At 43.2% G+C, this 21,805-nt stretch overlaps 3 protein-coding genes across 3 annotated transcripts; 2 read left to right on the top strand and 1 right to left on the bottom strand.

The window, feature by feature from the left end:
* Window positions 1-1,850: 1,850 nt before the first annotated feature.
* On the top strand, window positions 1,851-4,168 carry cpo (carboxypeptidase O; the record flags this gene model as incomplete). The annotated part of the gene is made up of 8 exons (XM_083685081.1): window positions 1,851-1,859; window positions 1,946-2,047; window positions 2,275-2,379; window positions 2,541-2,657; window positions 2,795-2,888; window positions 3,068-3,270; window positions 3,382-3,466; window positions 3,909-4,168. The coding sequence occupies 8 exons, from the start codon at window positions 1,851-1,853 to the stop codon at window positions 4,166-4,168; spliced, it is 975 nt and encodes a 324-aa protein (XP_083541207.1).
* Window positions 4,169-4,364: 196 nt separating this feature from the next.
* Window positions 4,365-5,915, bottom strand: nudt15 (nudix (nucleoside diphosphate linked moiety X)-type motif 15). Its single transcript, XM_083684658.1, has 3 exons — window positions 5,577-5,915; window positions 5,006-5,202; window positions 4,365-4,855 (listed from the first exon to the last, which is right to left on the bottom strand). Exons 1-3 carry the CDS (start codon window positions 5,729-5,731, stop codon window positions 4,731-4,733), a joined length of 477 nt encoding a protein of 158 aa, XP_083540784.1. The 5' UTR covers window positions 5,732-5,915; the 3' UTR covers window positions 4,365-4,730.
* Window positions 5,916-7,566: 1,651 nt separating this feature from the next.
* On the top strand, window positions 7,567-20,422 carry kpnb3 (karyopherin (importin) beta 3). Its single transcript, XM_083685406.1, has 26 exons — window positions 7,567-7,698; window positions 9,487-9,567; window positions 10,696-10,888; window positions 11,016-11,118; window positions 11,251-11,347; window positions 12,019-12,123; window positions 12,431-12,553; window positions 12,894-13,014; window positions 13,425-13,512; window positions 13,667-13,773; window positions 13,950-14,074; window positions 14,166-14,255; window positions 14,649-14,822; window positions 15,023-15,241; window positions 15,400-15,483; window positions 15,580-15,712; window positions 15,958-16,079; window positions 16,331-16,427; window positions 16,632-16,804; window positions 16,951-17,062; window positions 17,169-17,224; window positions 17,456-17,578; window positions 17,754-17,973; window positions 18,224-18,452; window positions 18,564-18,705; window positions 19,222-20,422. Exons 1-26 carry the CDS (start codon window positions 7,621-7,623, stop codon window positions 19,306-19,308), a joined length of 3,282 nt encoding a protein of 1,093 aa, XP_083541532.1. The 5' UTR covers window positions 7,567-7,620; the 3' UTR covers window positions 19,309-20,422.
* Window positions 20,423-21,805: the final 1,383 nt, after the last annotated feature.

The raw sequence follows: 21,805 nt of genomic DNA, 5'->3' as shown, positions 1-21,805 counted from the left end.
AAAACAAAAAAAGATTTGATGGTTTTACCTCTCGAAACAGCTCCCATCTTGTGTGATTTGTTTTGCGTTGTTGTTGTTGAATATTTTACTCTAGAAGAATGGCTAAATAGTAAAGCAATAGAAAAGTATATCACGCTAAAAAGGGGTGGAGGACTATTTTACCCAATAAGAAGAGGGAACTACTCTTAATATTTCTTCTTTCATTGTCACAGAACATAATTTAATCTCCCATTTATTAATCCTTCACACACAAGAATGGTACGGGCAGCACCTTACTCAACAGATTAAAAAAAAACACGTTGAAATTATTTTGACCATGGTGTAATACAAGCAATGAGTTGTTCATCATTATCAAATGAGTCGGTTAATTTCAATAATTCAATGTCTATTATGTAATGAACTTTGTTAGTCTTCTAATTAAGTGTTCTTTGGACTGTGACATGCAAACTCCTGGTTTGTTTGCCGAGGGAGTGCAGTCATCCAGCATCTAAAGCCCCTGTATCTCTGATGTCATCAGTGATTTGGGTATTTACGACATATGGCTGTAAACAGGTTCTAGTTTTTCACCCTCTGAGTTGTATGCTGTGTACCTTATATCTCTGACCCCTATTTTCTTTCCATCCATAAAACAGTGTTGTTCTGACGCCACAAACTATGCTGTAAGTTATTGAATAGCATCTAAACATGCATACTTTCCACCAGAAAACTATGTTTTACTGCCCTACTAGTCTAGGTTAAATATCTCCTTAAATATTAAATCCGGTTTCAAAACACCATCTGAGAAATTATTAAATTTGTGAAGTCTACTAATCATGTTATCCCAGTCTATCCCCAAGGTGTTGCTATCACACCTTATTTAGTCCCTGCCTTGTATGAAGAGCTACATTTTGTATAACCTACTCTATACCTCCAGACCTTCCCCCCTTGACTGTGAAGTTGAATATCTGGTCTCAATCATAATTATCAATCTCAAATTCATACTAAACCAAATGTTCGACTGTGTCACTGTTGCCACATCTGTCTTGCGGGTAACACTCTATACAAAATGTATATGGCCGTGATCTGTTGCTGCTGACATTTATGCGATGTCGATTTGCAATTCCTCTAACTTCCTCAAAAGATTGTGATAGCTTGGCCTATCACCTCGATGGGACTCACATTGTGTTGCGATATGCCCAGTTTTGCCACATGCAAAACAGACAACCTGCATCATGGAGGCAGAGTCGTAACACAACCATTCTGTATTACACATTAACCTCTGAGACACAGGGCGTCAGAGGTGACCTGTGTCCTGTATTGCATCTTTATCAGATGGGAGCTCACATAAAGTCCCATGAAAAGTCCTAAAAGAACTATTTTGAGCGTGAGTTGCAAGAGATAGTTGTACTTACGATCTGTTGAGGAGAGAGGAACGTCGTTGATGATGCTGGTCTCAGTGGGCTTGGTTCTATTGGTGCTAGTTTTGCAGGGGGTTGAGGGGTCGAGGTACAGGTGAGTCTAACAGGGATAACTCCATAGAAGGCCTGTGATTGATAACAGTGACTCTGTAACAAGACTTTGCAATAGATTAGGTTGTAAATTAAGATCAGGAATATAACAGATTTCTGTTTTTCAAGCATGTCAATTCAAGTACAGATGGACTGAAGTCTCAATGCCAAATTCAGATCAGCAGTTCATGATCAACAAGTTGTACATTAATGAAAATTATTTTATCATGTTCTTTTCATCTCAGAACAAAATCTTGAAACTAAATTTTCCTTGGTGTGTGTGTGTGTGTGTGTGTGCATGTTACAACTCATAGCGCTGTGCAAAAGGCTGAGTGGAATTATGACTATTACACGTACCACACCATGACAGAGGTGAGACACACACACACACACACACACACACACACACACACACACAATCCTTATTCTGCATACAGACAAATTACCTTTCCCCATAGATCACCTCATGGATGGAGCAGATTGAGATAGACCACCCAGATGTTGTGTCTTCCAGAGTGTACGGGAAGACTTATGAGAACAGAGGCATCAAATTATTGAAGGTATTTCACCTCTCACTACACTCTGTGGTGGCTTCTTATTCTATTGTAACCAATAATCAACAGTGTTACTAGTACAGTTTTACAAACACTTTCTACATACCAATTCTTACAAATTATTGTATACTGTTGTTTATAGGATTAGTTTTTTCTATTTGCTCTTTACTGTATACAGGGCTCACTTGAAAAAGAGACTCAACAGGGATCTCCTGTTGCTTGTTGTTTTGCAGATCGGCCTGAGTTCTCCTGAGAAGAAGAAGGCTATCTGGATGGACTGTGGGATCCATGCCAGAGAATGGATCTCCCCTGCTTTCTGCCAGTACTTTGTTAAAGAGGTGTGTGTGTGTGTGTGTGTGTGTGTGTGTCCATTACAATCTACAGTACTTAGTCAAGGAGATGTTTGTGTGTTTGAGCGCTGCTAAATCAAGGAAGTGTGTACTGTATGTACTGAACCATACCATTTATGAGAGTCCCTATCCTTGTTTTTCACCAAAAGATCCTGGGAACCTACCAAACTGACACCAGGGTCAACGAGATGATGAAAAACCTTGATTTCTACATCACGCCCGTGCTGAACATTGACGGTTACGTCTTCTCCTGGGTTGATAACACAGTGAGTATCAACTTCTAGAACTTCAGACTGGATTATTGAACCCCCTTGGATTCAAACGACTCTGTGAGCACATTGTAATTTATAGTTCCCATGTGGAGGGCATGTCACCAAGTTACTAAGGGTTCTTATCGTTCTAGACTCGACTATGGAGGAAGTCCAGATCGCCTGGACCAGTAGGGAACACCTGCTATGGCACAGATCTCAATCGCAACTTCGATGCTAATTGGGGCAGTGAGTATTGTTTTATGGTAGATCAGTTTGTCTGTATAAACAACAAAAAGGAGATAAGGGCTATATCATTGTGCAAAACACACACTTACAAATACACACTTATACATACTCACACAGACACGCACACACGCAAACACACATGCAAACACACACTAACTTGTCTGTCCTGTTTTTGTCAGCGATTGGGGTGTCAACAGACCCCTGTTCTCAAACATACGGTGGCACCAAGGTTCTCTCTGAGTCAGAGGCCCAGGCGGTCACAACCTTTGTGGGGAAAATCAAGGACGACATCCTCTGTTTCCTTACCATCCACTCCTACGGACAGCTGATCCTGCTGCCATACGGACACCCCAACTTCACAGCGGCCAACTTGGCCGAGCTGGTATGAAAAGAGCCAGAGAGGTTAATAAGAGTCACATAGTAGACCATTGTGTTGCTTTGTTAAACTTTGACATGAATGGCTAAAGGCTAATGCTAATGGATGGTTTCACAGAGGGATGTGGGTCTGGCAGCAGCCAAGGCCATACAGGCTGTCCATGGGATGAACTACACTGTAGGGACCTCCCCAGAAGTGCTGTGTAAGTAGGCCAAATAATACTGGATGGCAAAATTATTGTATTTGTATTTCAACCAAGGGGCTATAAAATGATTGAAGAAAAGTAACACCTGCTGGAATTCAATATCCTAAAATAGCATTTTTTAAATGTCATGCCAAAATCATGGCAAATTCTCTGAAAAGGTTCAATGACTGGATTTAAATGACTTTGAGATGATCTTGGCATGAGATTTCAAACATGTTTAATTTAGGGTCCGACTTTTTGGTTAAAAATGCGGTTAGTGGTTAGTGACAGTGCCCAGATTAACAGAACCAAATTGTGAATTGACGTCTATCCTTGTCCATAGACTCCTTACCAGATATGTGAATAAAAAATATTTTTTTATTTATTATTAGTATTATTATTATTATTATTATTACTATTATTATTAATCGAATCAAATTATATCTCTTTCTATCTTCAGATGCGAACTCGGGCTCGTCGCGTGACTGGGCCAGGATGATTGGTATCCCATTATCCTTCACATTCGAGCTGAGGGACAAGGGCACCTATGGCTTCAAGCTCCCCGAGGAGCAGATCCAGCCCACATGCGAGGAGGCATACGCCGGGGCAAAATCCATCATTACCTACATCCACGATAAGACCTTCCGCAACTCAGCGGCCACTGCAACACTGTGGACCGCACTTCTGGCAGCGAGTGTCACTAGCTCCACCCTGCTGTGAGATGGGAGAACTGCAGTTGTCAGGGGCTATGGCTGTGGGTGAATTTCAGTTGTTTCTCCTTAACTTCTCTCTTTCATTTTATTATTAGAAAGCCTCCTAGTTTCCTCCATTCTGTTTAGTCTTCGTCTACACTTGGGAGAGTGAGAGGTGGTTATAACCACCGGTTGCTGTAAAAAGTGTTCATACACTGTAGGCTAATCTACTAAATATAACTTTTTATATTGATAAAACATACCGGTTGATAGTTGATGTATATTTTGAATGAACATTTCAGTGATAAAAATATACTCCAAATGGTTTCAATTTCCTGTCTCTGTCACAACATAGGTATACAGTACAGTCAGGGCTGGGTAGTAACGGACTACATGTAATCGAGCACACGCACGCACGCGCACACGCACGCACGCGCACACACACACACACACACACACACACACACACACACACACACACACACACACACACACACACACACACACACACACACACACACACACATTCCTGTGAGTGTTCTGCACCCCCTCCTCTGTCAAGACAGTACAGAAAAAAACACAATTTTATTTCACTGGGCGGTTGCCCCAGCTTTAGTGTCTCTGAACGGTTGGAAGCCCTGTTGCCTCAGGCAGGCCAATGGGAGGAAGAGCTTCTCCTCTGAAGGGAACTGGTCCCACTGAGTCCATGCCCAACCTGGGGAAAAAGACAACAATATAAGAACTCCACAACAAACATACAACATTCACATGTCAAAGAGAAAACGTATTACCACTGCAAAGATTATCATTGGAATTAGCAACTATAAGTAACTGGGAAGAGAGAATGTTAGAGTTGCTTTCTCACTTTCGTTCTTCTCTGGCTCAAGGTTAACAGGCTCTGCAGGGTGGCTCCTGTCCAGTTCACCTTGCATGATAATAGTAACATAATGATATTGTTCTTCAAGTTGAATGGAATTCACCACAGACGCGAAACAGACGTTTTTCAATCGCACTCCTGCCTCCTCCATCACTTCTCTGTGTGCACATTCTTCCCACGTCTCTCTGGAAATTAAAAGAAATTCAACAACTGGCAAACATATCAAAGCCTATCACAAATGCATCAAATGAAAGCCCCAACGTGATTTATGCACACATGCACCAACGAAACGTAAACAAATACATTTTCAAATGCAAATAGCACTGAAATTCCATGAAAGCAGCATCATGGTGTGAAACATCATTTGTTTACCAAGTCTCATATGACAACAAAAACATAAACAATGGAGTAATAGGTTTTGCTTTAGTTATGATAAAATACGTTATTCTCATTGAGGTAGCCTATTTAAAAGTCACAATTATTATGATGAAGGCTAGGCTAGGCAAGGAACATATTGTTAAAAATGGGTTAAATGTAATCATAAGCTAGCTGTACTTACCCAAATTCGAGGTGGCCACCCGGTAGTTGAAAAGTTCCTTTCCCCATTTCACTTTTCCGCTTGCCAAGGAGAATGCAGTTTGGGTTGGCCGTATCTGTGACAAGCACCCCGACTCCTACACCAGGGCGCTTCTTCTGACTATGATTTTGGGTCATTGATCCTAGTCTATAGTAGTCTCTCTAAATCAGACTCTCCATTCAAATGGAGAGAGATCGAAATATGAGATTCTGGGATCCGAGAGAAAGCCTATAGAAAACGTCAGGAGAATTCAATAGGACAATTCGGGTGAGAGAAGAATTTGTAAAACTTCTCGACAGTATATTTTATAAATGGCCACGAGAGAATAGAAAGGTATTTTGCGTTTTAAAGCTGAGTGCTATAGAAACGCGGAAGAATTGTTTCCGGGCAAGGATTTTCACAATAAAAGTCAATAAAGGTTTTCACAAAGATGTCCTCATTCATTTTCATGAGGATATTGATCCAAAATACCATGCGAACATTAATTTAACTACCAACACACAAGAAAGTGATTGCTTCACTGTTTAGTTAGTTTAACAATCAGTTAATCCAACAGCAAAATACACATGATGCATTTTTCAAAATTGATCTTTTTAAAGTGCTAAATCATGGTATCGAATTTAAGGGTATGATCATTACAGTAAAGCCATATTTCACAAGTAGTAATTATTGTTTAATGCAATTTGAGTGAAAAAACTAATAAAAGTAATTTTGGATACAATGCTTACAAAGAATTTTGCCATGCTATATAGTTATTCTTTAGAAGCATTAATTCCTGTGTCATTCAGTAGCTCCCATAATCCATAAACCTTAAAGCAGTGCATTGTATATAGGCCTACCAAATCGAGTTATCATCCAGCAGCTCGATTAAGTTGTAGTGCAAAGTCTTGTATGCAATGACAAGACAATCATATCAAAAGGGATATGTGAATTGCATTGTGAAATGCAAATGCATGTATTTAAACATGTATTTTAGTCTGTAACAGTGATTTACCGAGATGAAAAAGTGGTTATATGACTGTGTTATAGTTCTTTATCTGTGTGCTGTATTGTTCAGTCAACTGAACAATGTGTTACAAGACTAGTTTATATAGAATGTGTCACTACAGTACATCAAACATATAAACCTCATATTATCTAGTTTAAGCCTAACATATGACGTGATGATAATTAAAATTATCTCCATAGTTTGGCTTTATTTCGTTTTGCATAAGAGACTTGCTAACATGATGTGAAGGCCAACAGCTCCATACTAGGTCTAAAAAGAAAAAGTAGCCTAGCTACTGTTGTTCTCATTGAATCAAATAAATCAGTGTATGTTTGTGTTGTTGCCCACTCTGACAGTGTGACCGTAGCCTACAGCCTCACCATCTCCAATAATTTCAAATATAGGCAACTTAAATATAGGACTAGGCCCACTCTTTTATTGGGAAGAATATGAAAGATAGTCACTACTGCAATGAAATTGACTTTACTTAAGATACCATGATTTTATTGCTTCAATGTTTGTTTTTGGTGTAGGACTCGGAGACTTTGTCAACAAATGATAGGCCTATTCTAAAAATTCCAAAAATTATAAGTAGACTAGTAATGCTGCTTTCGTGGAATGTTGCTGAACATTGCATAATGAGCGTACAGATAGGCGGTTACCAATCAATTTTGGGGTGCGTGTGGCGCCCACTCTGCTTGCTCTCCCGCGCTTTCGCAATATTTTGTAATGACATCATCGATACAGCTCGCTTTCCTCCCATTTTACTTTACGCGCCGGCGCGCCGCAATCCTCTGTCCAATAAGAACGGCGCATTCACCATTAGCCACTTATTTCAGCCAATGTTTTGTGCATAATTTTGTGTGCCAATCGGGTACGTTTATCCCTGTAGATTCTACCAATCTACGGAAGGTTGAGTTAATAATACAGGCCAATCAAAACCTTTTGCTTATTGTGTCCCGTGCGAGGGGTCGCAACGTCTGCCGGTTTACTTTTCCGCCTTCCCTCTAGGCTGATCTCTTTTTGGATCTCACTGCAATGGCGGAGCAGCAGCAATTCTACCTCTTGCTGGGCAACCTGATGAGCCCTGACAACAACGTCAGAAAACAGTCAGAGGTAAGTTCGTAAATACTGTCGAATACGATGGCGCTGAAGTTGATAACACTTCGTATCTGTTGCTATCAGACTGAGCTAGCTAGCTAGGTAACGCAGATAAGCTAAGCCCAGCCCACGTGTGAATCCGGAGTGTACGGTGGGCTGCGGCTAAGCTAGTTAGTTAACTAAATGTAGCATTGGGGAAATGGCTATATTTCGATTAGTGAACACTGCTTTGGGGTTATTCAGAAAGTTAGTTGGCTAGCTAATCCGTCAGTTAGTTAGCTACACAAGCTAGCCAACTAAAGGCCTCATCTAAGCTTGCGACATCATTGCTTGTGCGCCAGTTCAATTTATTAGCATTATCATCACGTTGGCCACCTAAAGTCAGCGAGTAGCTAGCTAGCACTCAGGACTCCATACATTTTGATGCGTTCACCAGCTAGATAACAAGTTATTGAAGCTATATTGTGCTTTTTTTGACAGAGCTTTGAGGAGACCTCCCAATGCAGTTGGTTGTTGCGCTGGCTGAAATGAAATTTAAACTGTCTCAATCATTTTGCAGAGCTACAGTCACAAGAAGCGGCCCACAACTACTCAAGATGGGCAGCCGGTCTGCAGGCTAGCCATGTAGCGAACAGTCATCTCACAGACTGTCACTTGTTATTTGGGAAATTGTAACGTTCCAACCATATGACTCGAGAGCACGCCTGGTAGCATGTATGTAATCCACACAGCTAGCCATAACTGTACAGAAACTCGCTAATCTTCACGGACAGCATCGCGTGACACTTTCACTGACACTGGACGGAAGAGTCCGAGGGGATTTGTCTAGCTGGCTAATTCTCTTTTTCTCACTGATTACACGTATCCGTGCGAAAGCCGAGCTAGGAATCCGTACGGCATTGTTTTGAACGCCTCTCCATCAGGACCTGACATCAGATGCGGGTGTTGAATCTTATCACACTCATCCCCCACCAGTGGTCAGCACTTTCCTTTCTAAAAGACAATGAGTGTCTGCCGCGATGAATAAGCTCATCGGAATTCTTTAGTCACGCACTGGCTGACATGATGTCCAGGGACTATCCTACTGCCTAGGCAGGAATTTGAAATCCACAGAAGGGAACCAGCCATCTACTTTTATAGACTAAGGATTTAGGCCGTTTTAGACATTGTGGCGGTCAGGGTGTGTCATACTGCCAGATCTAGACAATTTAATAATTTATTAGCTGACTGTTCATAGCATTTCTGACTTGGCATTTAGTAATCCAAACATGCCAACTATAATGAAATGCAACTTATGTTGTGCATCTTTTTCGGGGTGTGTGTTGGTTGTTTAATCTGTCAAGAAAGAATTCAGAGAATGTATTATGACACCTCTAGATGCTGCCTCTAAATCACACCCAGAGAGGGTTGAACCGACTATAGTCAATTATTTTACAATGGAGGCATGCTGTGTTGAGCAGTAACATTTTAACTCACCGGTAGGATATGAGACATGTCTAACTGTGAACATGTGGCTCCAGCCTACACCCTGGGATTCCTTATTCTCAGGCTGCAGCTGGAGAAACCCCACAACGTCACAAAGTGTTCTGCCCTCACATTCCTAGCATAGCTTAGAGGACCAGTCATGTGTTTCAGCCAACTATTGCATGATGCTCAACTTGAATCATGATGACAAGCATTTGGTTGGCTTCACTTTGCGCAATTGTTGATTTTCTTTCTCACACACACCTCCAATGATCTGTCAAGCGGCTTTCGGGAAAGTATGATGTTTCCTCTTAAATGACACCATTCATTCCCTTTCAGGAGGCTTATGACACCATCCCGGGTCCGACCAAGATCACATTTTTGCTGCAGGCCATCAGAGATGCATCTGCCGTTGAGGAGGTATGTAAGCTCTCAAATACAAGCCCTATGTCTTCATGGAGAATTCATGAATGCCCAGAACATTTTGAATGGAAAGGAGTCAAGTTTCTGGATTTCTTTAGCTAAATTCTGTTTCTATGTCTGGCATCACGCCCACACATTCAAAAGCAGCAATTTAACAGTGATATTTATATATAGTTTTGCCCGCTGTACTCTTGTATAAAAAGGGTTGCCCCTAGTGTAACATAAGCAATTTTGTGGAATATTTCACAATGCATTTGGCAGAAACCAGAGGTTTTCAAATAGAAAACCGAAAGCCCCGTTCATATTGGATACAGGTTCATGTAGCACCACCACTGTTTCAAAAGATGTCCTGCCTTACTTAATGAATTAACCATTTAAAGACATTTTTGGGCTTGGATTCACTTGTGCTCAGTATTGGAGAGGAGCGATTGTTCTTTAGGGTGTAAAGAGTTTCCTAGTCATTGCAATGGCTCAAGCTCTCAATGATTCTGTAAGTAATGAGGCAGAAGCACCTGCATATCCCTGATCTTATTTTTATTAGAGGCCTAGCATGCTTAACATAGATGTGTAAAAGTATTACAGACATCCCTGGTTTGGCACATCCTAGAGCAGTTGTCACCTCCAGACTTTCTGACAGTAATGTTTGCATGAGTCATGCTCTTGACATTTTGGCAGGTTGTGTTCAACCAGCATCCGCTGGCCCTCTCAATGGCCCCCTCCTGGTGGCCGATATTTTTAGAGCTATGAAATGGGAGCAGGGCACTCAACCCAAAGAGAGGGCATACCTCTGCCTACTTGGAATGTTTTGATTTGTTTAAACAACCATCTTTTGCCTCTGAATTAATCACCAGAACCTGGTCTCATGTCAGACTCAAGTCTCACTCACGCAACAATATTCACTTTGGGAAATGAGGGGAATTTGGGATTTGATTAAACATTTTACCTTGAATGAAGATTATGTATGTGAATTTAATCGATAACAGGACCTGCAGGTTATGTCCCGTGTGGGAAAGGGAGGGCCAAACAAAGGCATAGCTATGTTGCGGTGAAACAGATGCATTCTCATAATGCTTAACATTTTTGGAGATGATGGTGTAACAGTGAAATGTGTCCACTCTCACCCAGGTTAAGCAGATGGCCGCTGTGCTGTTGCGGCGGCTACTGTCATCCTCCTTCGAGGAGATTTACCCCGGCCTGACGTTGGACATGCAGACAGTCATCAAGACAGAGCTGCTGACCAGCATCCAGTCCGAGACCTCGCCCAATATCCGCAAGAAGGTTTGCGACATTGCTGCAGAGCTCTCTCGCAATCTCATTGGTAAGTACCTGTCTCGAGTACGGCCAAAGACTTAACTGTTGGTCACTTTTTCACTACTTGGCTTTAGTTGGAAACTCAGATTTTGGTATACTTGACTGAGCCATTTGTATCAATGCTTCACTGTTAGATGATGATGGAAACAACCAGTGGCCAGAGCTGCTGAAGTTCCTGTTTGACTCTGTCAACTCCGACAACGTGGGCCTGCGAGAGGCTGCCCTACACATATTCTGGTGAGAAACATTCAACCCCTCGATCTCCTCTGAGCAGACTTAACATGCCTTTTCCTGTGTTCAACTGTAGTAAAGGCTTTGTCATAACTGAACAGGCAGTAAAACTTATACTGTGATTCTTGTCCTGTCCAGGAACTTCCCAGGGATCTTTGGCAACCAGCAGCAACATTACATGGATGTGATCAAGCGCATGCTGGTGCAGTGCATGCAGGACCAGGATAACCCACAGGTGAGGGCCTCAGCCATGGCAGATGCATGTTCAGCAGGGGAGAAACACTTCACCGTTCCTTCCTTCCCACACAAATGATTTGTAAATGGTATCTTAATTGGCTTTACATGGCTTGCATATTTGCAAGTTAAAAAGCAGCACTTTATAAATAATAGATAATATAGATAAAAACTCTACAAACAAAGACGTTTATTTAATAGTCCACTATTCATTTTTGGTTTGGACTAGCTATAAATTAGATTTGTTGAGAGAGACTCTCGCCAGTCGACACTGTTTCCGTTAGCCTGTAATAGCCGGCTTTTGGCCAATAAAAGTAATTAAAAGCCAATAAATAAAATGTTTGCCTGCCAAGACACACGGTGGGTCCGGTTGTTGTCCCTACACAAGTGATAAACAATAAAGGCTAATTTAATGAGTCTAGACCTACAGACTGACTGTAGCCTACATTTTATAATTTTAAGTTAGCCCAACTTTCTGCTTAGGCCTACCTCTAAAGAAGGCCTCCATGAAGGAGGCGCTTTGAACAAATGTATTCTGACAATGTGTTGAAAGATTACATTAAACATCCAATGCATATGGATGTCCGGTAAGTTATTTTTCAACCGGAAACCCTGATTCAACTGCATCTCCTACTCATCCTGCACCTCATTCATATCCCTGTCATCCTCCAGATCCGCACTTTGGCGGCCCGTGCAGCAGCCTCCTTCGTGCTGTCCAACGAGGGCAACACGGCCCTGCTGAAGCACTTCTCTGACCTGCTGCCTGGCATTCTGCAGGTGAGGGAGTACCCCACAACTGGGGAACTGGTTCCTCATGTAAATCAAGAATAGAGGTGTCCTGTTGATACCCTTACAGTATGACATAATGTGTAATTGAAGCACTTGGATCAAAACTGCATGTAGGTGGGGTATGGATTGGTGTCGGAGCACATGCTTAGACCCACCCTATGACTTCAAAGCCATGTGGGGAAGTATACAAATGGGATGCAAAATATCACTTAAGATGGAGCCTTGCATCTGTTAATATTGGCTTAATCGGATGTCCCCCTTACGGTGGTGTAACTGGCTGTGACTGTGTCTGCAGGCGGTCAACGAGTCGTGCTACCAGGCAGATGACTCAGTGCTGAAGTCACTGGTGGAGATTGCCGACACGGCACCCAAGTACCTGCGCCCCAACTTGGAGGCCACCCTGCAGCTCAGCCTGAAGGTGAGAGGAGCTACTACCCCAGGGCCTACATGGTTTACCTAGCTGTTTAACGACATACTCTTGGTCTATTTTGTACTCAAGTCAAACCCGGAGGCTGTGGTCATGATTCATTGACATGGCCAAATGGCTATTTTGAGTAAAATGAGAAATTTGACACTCTGAAAGGAAGGCAAATGCTTAGGTCGATATATGTATGCTGTATCTAAATTCAACCATTGCCAAACTCAAATTGTACTGGCACTACGACAAACATTGATGGTACCCACTTTGACAGGCCTGTATGTAGAACGTCTTGCACTTGCCTTAATTTTCTCTGTTTGTGTTTTTTTGTCTACCTCAGCTCTGCGCAGACACCAACCTGACGAATATGCAGAGACAGTTGGCCCTGGAGGTGATTGTGACGCTGTCGGAGACCGCTGCTGCCATGCTGAGAAAACACACGGCCATTGTGGCTCAGAGCGGTCAGTTGTAGGGCCTGTCATGTTGGCATTCTGATGAACCCAGAAAAGATTGCATTTCAATTCCCATACAGAGGCAAATGGTTGCTGGTCCATAGATGAAAAAGGAAAGTGTTTTAAGTCCTTGAGCTGCAGGGCAGTTTATGCAATGCCTAATTCACTGGCTCTTTCAGGGACTTCTATTGAATGTACACCGATGGCTCAATTTAATAGCTTTTTCACAAGTTTTTGTTAACTAACAAAAACTTTCATTTCTTCACGGGAGCCGGGACGCAGAGGCTGGCATGAAGGCTTCTCTCTGGCACCTACTTTCCCAGACTCATTCATCTGGTGTAAATCTCGAAAATATAGACTAGTGTAATGTAGATTCCTAGATGTGCTAATGCCATCTTTCTGTGTTTGCCTATGTGCAGTTCCTCAGATGCTGGCCATGATGGTGGATCTGGAGGAGGATGAGGAGTGGGCCATGGCTGATGAGCTGGAGGATGATGACTTTGACAGGTATGTCCAACATCGTCCACAGGAAAACTTTTATACTGACGAGACACAATCTGATACTCAGTAATTTTAACGACAAAGATCATTAATGAATCACACAATGTGGCCCACAACAAGTAATGGTCCTTTTTTTTTCTTCTCATTTTCTTTACCACAGTAATGCAGTTGCAGGAGAGAGTGCCCTGGACAGAATTGCCTGTGGGCTGGGTGGCAAAATTATGCTCCCCATGATCAAACAACACATCATGCAGATGCTGCAGAACCGTGAGTGGACACACCCAAAATGCAGTACACGCCAAACATTCATGACAACAGGACAAGACTCCCTCGGATGCCAGATAAAAACAACTCGCCTCACATCATGTTTAGATCTCCCATGTATGTTTTGTTATGTGACGAGGCATCTGGACTCCATGTGACTCTTGTGTTTGTGTCCACAGCTGACTGGAAGTACCGCCACGCTGGCCTTATGGCTCTGTCGGCCATAGGGGAGGGCTGCCATCAGCAGATGGAGTCCATTCTTAACGAGATCGTCAGCTTTGTCTTGCTCTTCTGTCAGGACCCAGTGAGTTGCACGCGCCCACCTCTTTGGCCGATACTTTGATTTTTCTCTACAGTGTCATATGGTGGTGTTGACCTCTTGCCACTTTTTCCAGCATCCCCGAGTTCGCTATGCGGCATGCAACGCAATTGGACAGATGGCCACCGATTTCGCCCCCACCTTCCAAAAGAAATTCCACGACAAGGTATTGTACTATTGCCCTTTGCCACACCAACATACCATACCCATTTATAATATCACAAGCTTGATGCAATTTCACTCCAGAAGTCAAATACTTAATTTTGTATTTCAACAAATACAAACTCCAGAAGTCAAATACACTTGATTTTGAGTTTGCCTATTCTACAGTGGAACCAATTCCAACAGTCCCGAAAGTGCTAAGTCACACGCGACATATATTGCTTTACCTTAAAGTATTTGATGCTGGTCTGAGATTCATTGATTTTATTCAGTCAATTTCTTTATAACATATCATAAAACTGTCTCTGAGCCTACACCATTTTATGTTGTTCTCAATTCCTCCCATCAGCCTAGAATACCTTATATTGAGTCTTGGTTTGTGTGCCCCACCCTGCAGGTAATTTCGGCCCTGCTGCAGACCATGGAGGACCAGACTAACCCACGAGTTCAGGCCCATGCTGCCGCTGCCCTCATCAACTTCACAGAGGACTGCCCCAAGTCTCTGCTCATCCCCTACCTGGACAGCCTGGTCCAGCACCTACATGTCATCATGGTGGCCAAGCTACAGGAGGTGTGTGTGTGTGTGTAGTGTGTGTGAAGACCTGCCAAATATCTGAAAAATAACAAAGGTATGCCTGATTGAGTGTGGTGTTTTCACGTACATGTGCCGGGCAAGTATTTGAAAGTATCCGACATGTATTGATTTCACCCAGGTCTGGTGCTAGTGTATTGAGGTAACTAGCATTAATGCTCCCCTTCATCTGTCTCCAGCTGATCCAGAAGGGCACCAAGCTGGTGCTGGAGCAGGTGGTGACATCTATCGCATCGGTGGCCGACACAGCAGAGGAGAAGTTTGTGCCCTACTACGACCTGTTCATGCCCTCGCTCAAACACATCGTGGAGAATGCTGTGCAGAAGGAGCTGCGGCTGCTCCGGGGGAAGACCATCGAATGCATCAGTCTCATCGGCTTGGCCGTGGGCAAGGAGAAGGTACACACACATTCTGCTTAAATATTGTGAGATGTTGTCACGCACCCCTCGGTGTGCATTGAATGCGTACAGTTAGTAGGTTAATAAGTTACACATGGCTGCATTTTGTAAGCATCAATGGATAAGGCACTGACATCGGTGTTCTTCCGCTTTCTCAGTTCATGCCTGATGCCTCAGCTGTGATGCAGCTGCTCCTGAAGACCCAGACAGACTTCAACGACCTGGAGGATGATGACCCACAGGTAAGGAAGGGGTTTGACATGAACTATTGGTGTGTGTGTGTGGATCTCATTCAGTGCATTAATGAATAGTAAACCTGACGTGTGTGTGTATTGTAGATTTCCTACATGATCTCGGCCTGGGCCAGGATGTGTAAGATCCTGGGGAAGGAGTTCCAGCAGTACCTCCCTGTGGTCATGGGTCCCCTCATGAAGACCGCCTCCATCAAGCCAGAGGTCGCGCTCCTGGACAGTAAGTTCTGCTAGAACCCAGGGCCTCATTCTGGAGGGTGCAACATGCTGAATGTTGCAGGTAGAAGTGTTGCTAATAGAGCTGACGTGATTCCTTACAGGTGTGGTTCAACCACATCACGTTGTAAACCTTACTAGTTACAGTAGCTAACAAAGGAAGCTGTTCTGCAGCTGAGTGAGGAGGAGGCTGTCTACTCCTTACGGCATGTGGATAATCCCCTGTTGTCTGTGCTTGTTGCTCCCCAGCCCAGGACATGGAGAACATGTCAGAGGATGACGGCTGGGAGTTTGTCAACCTGGGCGACCAGCAGAGCTTTGGCATCAAGACGGCCGGCCTGGAGGAGAAGGCCACCGCCTGTCAGATGCTGGTGAGACTGGCACTGGGAGACAAGACAGGCATAGGGCTAGCTCAGTCACTGACGTCTCTGTTTGGAGTCTCGGGCATCTCTATGAATTCAGGGGAGTGACTTGGGGACATTGAATTTCCGGTGAAAATGCCCCCATTTGCTCTATTCCTTAAACAGAGATTGACTCTTGAAAGCTTTGTTTTGCATTCTATGAGGCTACTAAGGCAGGTCTCTGCGTTGCCTGAACATATTTTGTTCCTTTTGTTCACCAGGTGTGCTATGCCAAAGAGCTGAAGGAGGGTTTCGTGGAGTACACAGAGCAAGTGGTGAAGCTGATGGTGCCTCTGCTCAAGTTCTACTTCCATGATGATATCCTTCTGTGGAGCGATTGATGTGTTTAACTTTGAACCCTGTGTGGTACCTATAGGGGGTCTGTTACCGCTGAGGGTTATAGTAGTTACTTATTTTTAAAGTAAACGGTTATGTTAAACTTGCCATTGCCTTTAACTCATCACTGACTGTGTGTATGATTGTATGTCTATTGGCTTACACTATGGTCCTTGACTGCACCACGTGTGCGTGTGGCGGCAGCAGAGTCCATGCCCCTGCTGCTGGAGTGTGCACGGGTGCGAGGCCCAGAGTACCTCACCCAGATGTGGCACTTCATGTGTGACGCCCTCATCAAGTCCATCGGTACAGAGCCAGACTCCGATGTCCTATCAGAAATCATGCATTCATTCGCAAAGGTAACCGCCCCCCCCCCCCACACACACACACACACACAAGGAGGGACAGTTTTTCTCATGGAAAGATATATAAAGATATACCATGTTAATATATAATAAATATCAAAATCTTGTCTCTGTCTATGCTGACTCTGTTATTCTTCTAGTGCATTGAGCTTATGGGAGACGGCTGCCTGAACAACGAGCATTTTGAGGAGCTGGGAGGCATCCTGAAAGGGAAACTGGAGGAGCACTTTAAGAACCAGGAGCTAAGACAGAGTAAGTGTCAATGCATGTTACCCAAGCTTGAGTTGCTGTCCTGAGTTGATATGGAATACCCATCCTTGTAAATCCTGACCATCGTACTTACTACCTTCTTCCTCAGCCAAGCGACAGGATGAAGACTATGATGAGCAGGTCGAGGAAACGTTACAAGATGAGGTAAGCCTTTCAGAATGTGTGCTTCTCATGTCATTTCTTATAATTAGTCTGTGCGTGATGTAAACTTCAAATCTGTGTTGGATCTGAATACAAGCTAAAGTCAGCCCCAGACTTGGGCAGTACTACATTGACTTGTTTTTTTCTTGCTTGCTTTGATCTGCATGAGTGACCTTTTTGTCCCATCTCTGGCTGTGTTTCCTACCATGTGGTTGTCTTGTGTGTTTTCTGCAGGATGAAAACGATGTGTACATACTGACCAAAGTGTCAGATATTTTGCACTCTGTATTCAGCAGTTACAAAGAGAAAGTGCTGCCGTGGTTTGAGCAGCTCCTACAGCTCATCGTCAATCTCATAGTAAGTATCGTTGCATCGGCCCAATATAGTCAACAGATATATCAAGCTATATGCACTCATAGATACTGTATTTGTACTGGTCTCTCAATCTCACTTCAGAGGGAGGGAAACACTCTACAGTTTCTTAGTTTGGCTGACTTTGTACCTCTTGCTCCTCCCCTGTGTGGTGACACAGTGTCCGAACAGGCCCTGGGCAGACAGACAGTGGGGACTGTGCATCTTTGACGACGTGGTTGAGCATTGCAGCCCCTCCTCCTTCAAATATGCAGAGGTCTTCCTCCAGCCCATGCTCCAGTCCCTGTGTGACACCAGCCCGGAGGTGCGACAGGCTGCAGCCTATGGTGTTGGAGTCATGGCCCAGTACGGAGGAGAGAATTATAGACCCTTCTGCACAGGTACTGCGGACGTTTGAGATTTTGAAAGTACTGTGACCTCTGTCACCGTGACGTGGGCTCACTCATTTGGTAACTGTCCACTACGTAAAGTAGGAGTCATTGTGCCAGCAGTTAAGTTCTGATTGCAGTCCATCAATGAAGAACTGTATTGCTTGTAATAAAATCACATTTGTCACTAGCATTGCTAGCGTCAAAGCGTGTCCTTCTAGGTGTATGTGTGCTTCTCCTCACTGCTGCCACCTCTTTCCAGAGGCCATCCCTCTCTTGGTTGGTGTGATCCAGGCAGCAGATGCCAGGGTCAAGGAGAACGTCAATGCCACAGAGAACTGCATCTCCGCCGTGGGTAAGGTCATGAGGTACAGGCCTGAGTGTGCCAACGTCAACGAAATCCTGCCGCACTGGCTGTCCTGGCTGCCCCTCAACGAAGACAAAGAGGAAGCCGTTCACACCTTTGACTTCCTATGTGACCTTATCGAAAGGTAGATAATGCACTACAGATTCAACCTTTGACTTCCCTTAGACATCCCATTGAAATCACTTCAGTGTTTTGGGTTCTAATCCTTTTTTTAATCTCTTCCCCCTCCCAACAGCAACAATCCTATTGTCCTCGGACCAGACAACTCAAATCTTCCCAAGATATTCCTAATCATTGCCGATGGGGTTGCCAATGAGTCTGTTAAAAGTGAAGACGCGTGCAGCAAGCGGTTGGCAAATGTCATCCGTCAAGTACAGGTTAGCACCCATATTTGCTTTTTCCAAGGTTGAAATGAAAATCAAACATTTTAGGCAGAAAATCCATATTGTAAGTAACAATATTCAAACATCTGTCTGAAATTTAGCAATTTGTGCAAAAAAACCCAACAGATTTTTAGAACAGTCAAAATCCTTATCTTAGATGTCCATTTGATGGTCGTTGCAGCACCCTGTCTTGCATATTCAGTAGTATTGACTTACCTGAAATGTTCAGATTGAGACGATTGAGAATACCATGTGACGCACAATGATTTTCACCCCTCTGAAGGGTGGGTTCTTTAACTCCTTGCTGAAATCACACTTTAACCTTTTCCAGAAATAAGATTCTGTGCTTCTCAAATATTGGATTTATCAAATTGTATGAAACATTGAAGACTGATCCTTGGCACTTACTTAACCTACAAAGGTTGATCTTAAGCACTATGGTGAATCGAGTTAACACTTGCATGGAAATGTTAGTATGCAGTGTGGTAATGTCTATTTATTTGCCTCCAGGTCTCTGGAGGACTGTGGACGCAGTGTGTATCAACACTGAATGAGACGCAGCAGAAGGCCATCCAGGACCTCCTCAACACTGCTTGAGCCGCCTTAACCCCCTTGAAAAGCAAGACCATGTATAAACATCTAGCTCCTGGATATCCTTCCCTAGGTCACCTCACCCCCCTCCCCCTTCTCTTCCAGCTCTGATCTGTAGCGTGTGAGTGTATGGACTTCTCTGCAGCCTGGCCCTGGCTCCTCCCATCCTCCTCCAACCTCAGTCTCTCGCACTCTACTAACTGTAGGGACCAGGCTGGTTTTGTCAGTGAGCGCCAACACCCCTCCCCCTCAAAGCCACTAATGCATCATCGCCCCCACGGAGCGGACTTTTCTCTTCTTCCTAGTGGAGTGTTAGCCTCACCGGCGCAAAGGGAATGAAAGTGTTAATCCAGTTCTCCATCTTGTTAACTGTTCAGAATATCTGGTCTTGAAATTGACTTAACCCTTTCCATGGCAGTTTGACTTATGTAGTTGTGCTCTGTGGGAATCACACAATGTTTATGTTACCCAGTGTAAACTCATAGGACTGTCCGACTCTGTATGGCTTGGTGGAGACTCGACTGGACTGGAGCGGACTTTCAGGGGGTGGGAGTGTACACGGGGTGGGAGTGTACACGGGGTGACCACTGCCTGCCTCCTATGAAGTCACGGTAATTTTTTTTTTGTCTAGGCTTTTTCTTCTTTTTCTGATGGATCCCCAGTGGCTACCTGGAGGGGGGGGGGAAGCCTCTGTATGCCATGGCTCACTGAATCTGTCTGAAGACTAACAGCATGTGTGTCAGTGGCTAACTCACTCTTTGAAATAAATCATAGTAAGAAATGTTATTGTCTGTCTGGGAGATTTTACAACACCCAACAGGGTTTTCTCAAGTCTGTTCAGAATTGACAGACTATAGTTAAAGGAAATGTAGGTAGGTTTCTCGTAATGGTTTACATCCAATTAATACCAGGACTGTTGGTTAGGATCATTCATAAGATGAGTAATAGTCTTCAGAGGATCTTGGCCACAATGTGCTAGGTAATGGACATGTAGAAGGAGCATGGAATATAGAATTTTGTAAAACGTGTGCTACCATCCTCCGCTAATATTTGGTTTAGAACCTTCACACCCCTGCAGGTAATTGATGGATTCCAACAATATCAACAATAAAATTCAGATTGAGAGAATTTTTAAGAATTGGTCTTGTCATTAATGCATCTCATCTACATCTCATTGTGCACATGGTCTTATATAGCGCGGAGTAAATTTCTTTCACTATTTGACACCTTAGTCAGATGGTTCCTCACCTTGAGTCTATGGGCCAGTAGAAGCTGTAACCCATGGTTAAGAGTTGTTTAAATGGCTATTACTGACTTTAGCCAATGCTAACAAAATGTAAAACTTTTGTTTGTACCTGAGTCACTCCCATTAGTTAGCTGAATATACTCAAAGGTGGCTGATCATTTATCACTGAGTTTCATATTGTATGTACTATAGGCCTGCATATGGCCATTAGCTACTTTCATTGGTGTCACAATTATTTGAAATGAGATAAAACTGACTAATCTTGAGTTAAAACTAAAACGTTTAATTCACTGGCAAACAGTTGGGATTTGTGTAGTTGAATGAATTGAGGGGCTAAACTCAAGGTGCGAATCCAAATATTATACATGTACTCGCTTCATTTGAACAATAGATCACCATATAAGGACCACGACAAGTTTGCCACTATCAGTTGTGTTGTCCAGTCTCCCAGTAGAAAAAATAAATCTGTGTTGCAATGTAATAGTATTGTTTTGTAACTCTCACTGTTCATTCTTAAGACCCTCTTCCCAATTCCTTTCCAAAGCCTTCAAGTTTCACTTTCAACTTTCAATATGAAAATGCAGTCAACAGGAAATTATCAGAGCATAAGTGGTGGGTAGGTCAATTTTCCATTGTACATTTATTGCTAGTCTACAGTTATGGGTTTCATATCCAACATGGAGATTAATAAACGTGTCTGTCTACAGCAAGGATAGGAATCATTTATGGAAAGACAAGTGAAAGTGGTATGCTGCATAAACCAAGAGTGAAAGGTTACATGAGTCAAGTTGAAAGGTTACATGTGTAATGTGCACTTTCTCTGTTGTAGCTGTGCTTGGTGTCCCTTTTTATTTAGATAAAATTAGGTGCTTTGGTCAATTATCATATTCACATCAGCTACAGTTAATGGGAACATGGCAAATTCACTCAGCCATGTCTCCTGATTAGTGCACATTGGCTGAATGCAAATTGAAGTGTATTGCAGTTAACCAATCCCAATTCAAATATTTTCTCTTTACATGCTCTAGAGGTCTGCATTCCTCACTGCCATGCCATCAAATCTGTAAAGCAGAGCAAATTACATTTTGTAAGTGATTGAGCAGGGTCCTGGACAATCGTGCATACAAATGAAAACATTGGGGTCATTCCATGAAATGGGGATATACAAAAGGATATTTGGAGTATAAAACACTGATAAAACACTGCATTACTTCCGTCGCTATGTGTCTCTCACCCATCTGTTTTCCTACCTTCCCT

This window comes from Argentina silus (genome assembly GCF_951799395.1).
Source record: "Argentina silus genome assembly, chromosome: 14".
NCBI lineage: Eukaryota > Metazoa > Chordata > Actinopteri > Argentiniformes > Argentinidae > Argentina > Argentina silus.
The sequence above is the reverse complement of the archived record's forward strand: the minus strand, read 5'-3'. Positions and strand labels throughout refer to the sequence as shown.